The sequence below is a fragment of the Contarinia nasturtii genome, unplaced genomic scaffold (assembly GCF_009176525.2).
Source record: "Contarinia nasturtii isolate CC-2019 unplaced genomic scaffold, AAFC_CNas_1.1 Cnas_scaffold_3977, whole genome shotgun sequence".
Classification (NCBI taxonomy): Eukaryota; Metazoa; Arthropoda; class Insecta; order Diptera; family Cecidomyiidae; genus Contarinia; species Contarinia nasturtii.
In genome coordinates this window covers 11,715-17,538 of record NW_022201273.1, presented here as the reverse complement: position 1 = coordinate 17,538, position 5,824 = coordinate 11,715, and the positions used below count along the sequence as shown (strand labels likewise).

General features: G+C 37.3%; 1 protein-coding gene across 1 annotated transcript; it reads left to right on the top strand.

Moving 5' to 3' along the window:
• The first annotated feature begins 3,631 nt into the window (after positions 1–3,631).
• On the top strand, positions 3,632–4,705 carry LOC116350250. Its single transcript, XM_031781996.1, has one exon. It carries the CDS (start codon positions 3,632–3,634, stop codon positions 4,703–4,705), a length of 1,074 nt encoding a protein of 357 aa, XP_031637856.1.
• Positions 4,706–5,824: the final 1,119 nt, after the last annotated feature.

Here is a 5,824-nt window from a genome sequence, read left to right as displayed (position 1 = left end):
TTAAACTCTTTCGCTGGTTTATGGTGCTTTTCAAAATACTTTTGGTTGTACGACTGAGACTTCTGAATTGCGACCTCTGCTTTTGCTCTTATATCATCTAAACTTTTTTGCTCTTTGGCATAAACTTCATGCAAATACTCTGTTAGTTCATCAACCACTTCACCACGCTGTTCAATACCGAACAACATTCGACTTGGCGTCTGTTTTGTAGTAAAATTTACAGTGTTATTCACAGCAAACTCAACATCTGACAATTTCTTTTTCCAATCAGTATGACTTATGGGGTCGGTTATTTTAGCCAACACTGCTTTCATAACACGGTTAACTCTTTCCACCTGACCATTGGATTGTGGTGAGGCGACTGCATTTTCGATATGTATTATGTTTCTCTCCTGCAAAAACTCCCCAAACTCCTTTGATTTGAGACCCGTTCCACGATCATTAATAATTCTCTTCGGACGACTGTATTCCGCAAAATATTTACGAAGTGCGCAAATCGTTTCTTTTGTACCGGTGTTAACAGCATATAGTTTGGTAAACTTGGTGAAAGCGTCGATCACCACCAACACATGCTTATGCTTCGAATTTACTGTCTCCAATGGACCGAAATGTTCAATATGCAATGTATCGAATGGCTCTGGCTTCTTTGGTATACTGTACATATTACGCTCGTTTTTCCGCGCAGGAGTTGAATAGTAGATACACTTCAAGCAGTTTCTGATAAATTTGTTCACCTTTTCACGCATGTGTGGGAACCAATAGTGTTTCTGTATTTGGTTCGTGCACTTGTCAATACCCAAATGACCATATTTCTCATGTATCGATCTAATTATGCTCGTTTCCATTTCATGTGGCACGTACAACTGTTGATTTTCACCGCTGACACGAAAGACCAATCCATTTTCAAGTTCATATCCCGTTACCTCTTCTGTTTCCAACTTCTGTCTTAGCTGCTGAATTTTTCCATCACGCGTCTGTGCTATCTGTATATTCAAATCAACTTCGCCCTCCACAATGGCATTGTTGGTGACAATGCTGCATACATTCAGACCCACACGACTTAATGCATCAACATGTGCCATCTGATGGCCCGGCCGATGACGTACTGTAAAGTTATAATTTGCCAGTCCCAATGTCCAACGTGCAATGCGAGGATTAATTAATTTCTTTTCCAATGCCATAACCAATGAATTACAATCGGTCACAATAACGAATTGCATGCCGTCCAAAAATGTTCTAAATCTTTCTAATGCATTTACAATAGCCAACGTTTCCAATTCAAAACTATGATAGCGCGATTCCGCTTCTGTTGTGGTTTTCGAAAAATATGCAACTGGGTGGAATTGTTTATCGTCTTGCTTCTGTAATAATGCTCCTCCATATCCACGTGAACTGGCATCTGTATGTAACTCTGTCTCTCGTTTCGGATCAAATATGGCCAATACAGGTGCCTCTGTTAACTTCTTTTTCAATATTAAAAATGCCTCCATGCATTCATCTGTCCACTCAAATTTTGTCGGGCAATTCTCGAAAAATCATAAACAAATCGTCTAAAATATGAAAACAATCCAACGCATCGCTGTGTTTCTTTTGCATCTGTAGGTACCTTATAATTTCTGATCGCGTTTAAATGTGCTTCATTAGGGCGAATATCATGCTCATTTACAACATAACCCAAATACTCTATCTTTTTTAGATTCAACTTTAATCCAAAACGGAGGTTATGTCAACTGACAGACCTTGTTGTTTACTAGCACTGTGTTCGTAATTTTGTTTGTTTTTTATTATTAAAACTGTATATATGATTTTAAAAAATCGATAAAACTGACAAATAAAGTGTTTTGTATCGGTGAAATATCGAGTTCAGCGAATATAAACATAATAAAATTGATTTTTGTTAGAAATAAACTCTATAGCAAGTGCACTGTGTATTGTGATTTTGCTGTGTCATAATGACACCAAAACACAAATGTAATCGTGATGACTGTTCGACCGAAAATGTAAACGGAATGAAAACCAAATGCATTAAATGTGGAAACTTGTGTTATTTGAAATGTTTCGGATTGGGAAAAAGTGAAAACATTGAAAACACCGAAATAGTGAAAATTCCATTGCCGAATGGAAGTTCCATGTTTGCTTTTTTACCGTTTTGTGCATTTGTTTGTTTTGCCGACGCTGTGTCAAACGGTGAATTGAAAAAATCTCTGAAATTGCCAAAAGCTACCCGCTCAACGTCAAAATCACGTCAATCGGAAAGTAATGAGATATCAATGCAAATAATTAATGAAATGAAATTGCTACGAAAATCAATTGATGAAAATGGAGAGAAAATTGACAGAATCGATGAAAAAACCAATGTCATTCACCAAGCAACTGATGTGTTAGTGAATAAAGCCACCAGACCGTCTCTTTTACAGCGTGCTGAAAAACAGCAATTAACACCGAAACCAACGAATTTAAGTGATTTTCAATCCCCGTCGACATCGAAACAATCCACATTTGCCACAGTCGTGCGAAAAAATCAATCGGCCAAACGTCAACGAGTTGAAGAACCAGCGCCAAAAAAGAATGTACCGGCAGCGAAAATTGGAACCAAATCAGTTCAATGCACATTAACTGTCTCACCGCCAAAGAAACGCGAAGAAAAGCCAAAGTTTGAAAGGGCAGTTTGGGTATCGAGATTTCGGCCTGAAGTGACAAATGAACAAGTTATTGATTTAATTGCCGAAAATACGTCCATCAATGACAAAAATCGAATCAATGTGCACAAACTTGTGAAAAAAGACTGTGATTTGTCATCATTAAAATTCGTTTCGTTTAAAATTGAATCAAATGCCGAAGACTTCGAAATATTAAATGATCCAAATATGTGGCCTGAAAATATCATGGTGCGTCCGTTTTTACAAGATTTGACATTGTCAAATTATTTCCCGGCTTTAAACGAAACAGTGAACAGAAAATCGAATGTCGAACCAATGAATGTATCGCCGGGCAAAATGAAATCACCGAGCTCAATGTCACCAACAACGAAAACATCCAGTTAAAAACATTGCAACAAAATGATCATTCTACGCAATTTGTTCCTAATTACACAAAATTGAATGTGTATATACAAAATACACATTCAATTAGAAACAAAGTCGATGAAATACGATTAGCAACAAAATCATGTCCATTTGAAGTGATTTCTTTCTTCGAAACGTGGTTGTCAGAATCTATTTCGGACATTGAGCATTTCGGGAAACGATATAATGTATACCGTGGAGATCGGAGTGAAATCACAAGTGACAGAATCGACGGTGGTGGTGTTCTGATCGCAGTGGATTGCAGATTCAACAGTGAAAAAGTGGTTTTATCTGAGAACAGTGGCCTTGAGCATATATGCGTAAAAATTTCTCTCGTTTCGTGTAATGTATTTGTATTTGCGGTGTACATTCGGTCGGTACATGAGACGGAAAAATTCTTGGAGTTCGCCGACATCGTGAAATTGATTCCATTCAACGAAAATGACATTGTAATTGTGTGCGGTGATTTCAATCAACCCGGTGTCAAATGGATCAAAGCCGATGATGGTGATTATTTTCTGCCAATGAACGTGTTGACAGAGGGTGGCATTGCAGTTTTTGACACAATGTTCGATTGTGGATTCCACCAATTGTCAAATATCGAAAATCCAGCCGGAAATGTTTTGGATCTTGTATTCACAAACAAGTTTTATGAAATGTCATTGATGGAATCAACCAAACCATTGGTTAAACCTGACAATTGGCACAAGGCAATCGAAATCGAATTCACAATTGATGGAAATGCACCATCAACACATCAATCATCGCAAATATATGCGTTTAACTCAGCTGATTTTGATGCAATGAATGCATTCTTCATTGAAAATGACATTTTGTTGGGAATAAATCGAATTGATGACCTCGAGAATGCATTCCAAATTTTTGGCAATGTTCTACACGAGGCAATAGACTCATTTGTTCCAAAGATCACCGTACAAAGAAGCACTGACCCACCATGGTACACGAAACAACTTAAGCATATGAAAAATATCCGAAGAAAAGCGTACAAACGAGCAAGGGAGACTAGCAATTTCGACGAATACAATGCCATCTCCGATTCGTTCATGCAGTTACAAGGGCAGCTCTTCGAATCATACATCAGCCGCATACAATCACAAATCAAATCAAATCCAAAATATTTTTGGCGATTTGTGAACGACCGAAGAAAGAGAAGCGATATTCCTGCTATTGTTGAATACAACAATGAAATTGCAAACACCGAAACGTCGAAAGCAGAATTATTCGCTGATTTTTTCGAAAATCAATATACACAGAGCGACAGTATCGATTTGGATCAATTGCTGGATGAATGCGGTGATCTCTCGTTTGACATCGAAATCAATGAACATGATGTATTGAGGGCATTGCAATCGATCAACGTAAGCAAAGGAGCCGGTCCAGATGGGGTATCGCCGAAACTACTGAAAAACTGCGCACACTCATTGGCAAAACCATTGACAGTGCTATTCTGTAAGTCTTTGGATCAAGGAGGTGTTCCGGCATCGATGAAAAACTCTCGAATAGTACCAATATTCAAATCTGGGAAAAAAAGCAATGCATCGAATTACCGGCCAATAGTGATAATACCAACGATTGCAAAACTATTCGAAATGGTGGTTCATGGCAAAATCGATTCGTAAAAAATCATGGATTCGTAAAAAATCGATCAACCTCAACAAATTTACTGCAAAAAGTAAATTTCACGATGGACTCAATGGTCGAAAAATGTATGGATACTTGACAGCCCGAACACAATTTGTTGGAATCGGCGAAAGAATGTCACGGACTTTCACCGTATCGTCAGGCGTACCAGCGGGAAGTATATTGGGACCATGTCTTTTCATTATTTTTATAAACGATATTGTTGAAACTGTGTCAAATGCTCTTGTTTTGCTATTTGCAGACGATTTAAAGTTGATTCGGAAAATTCGCTCTCCCGTTGATGCCGGTAATTTTCAAAATGCCATTGATCAGTTGGATGTTTGGTGCACACAAAACAAACTCTACTTGAATCTGAGAAAATGTTTCGTCATGACGTATGCAAGAGGTGGAAACATAGTCAACTACGATTATACGATCAACAATGGACAACATACGTTTGAACGAGTGAATTTACATAAGGATTTGGGAGTGATATTTGACACCAGGCTAACCTTTGTCAACCACATCGATGCGATTACAGCCAGTGCGCATGGAGCATTGGGTTTTATAAAACAAACACTGAAAAATAAGTTCACAATCGAATCGGCAAAAATATTATATTTAGCACTAGTAAGATCAAAATTGGAATACGCAAGTATTGTATGGCAGCCATACCATCGTATCCACTCCGACAGAATAGAGTCAATTCAAAAAGATTTTGTGATATGGACATTAAGATTTATATATCAAAGAGATGAGAATTATGTATTGCCACCGTATCAGTTTAGATGTGATGTTTTAAATATTCAACCGCTTTGGAGACGGCGTATAAATACCTCTATATTTTTAATTTACGATCTGTTATTAGGTAAAATATTGTAAAATTCGCTTAGAGATAAGATTGTATACACAAGACAGCAATATAACGTGAACCAAAGAAATTTGAGAAATACAGAACTTATTAGAGTACGAATGTTTACATCGGACTATGTACATAATCAGCCATTTTACGTAGCATGTAGGAATTTCAATTTAATACGAGAACAATTTTTTGAATCGGCATCAAGAGAAATTTTTAGGAATAATATTGTTCATTTAGACAATTTGATGTTTAATAA

What these genes read in the sequence shown, in the direction of transcription:
- LOC116350250 (XM_031781996.1), top strand. Translation starts at nt 3,632, where the DNA reads ATGTTCGATTGTGGATTCCACCAATTGTCAAATATCGAAAATCCAGCC.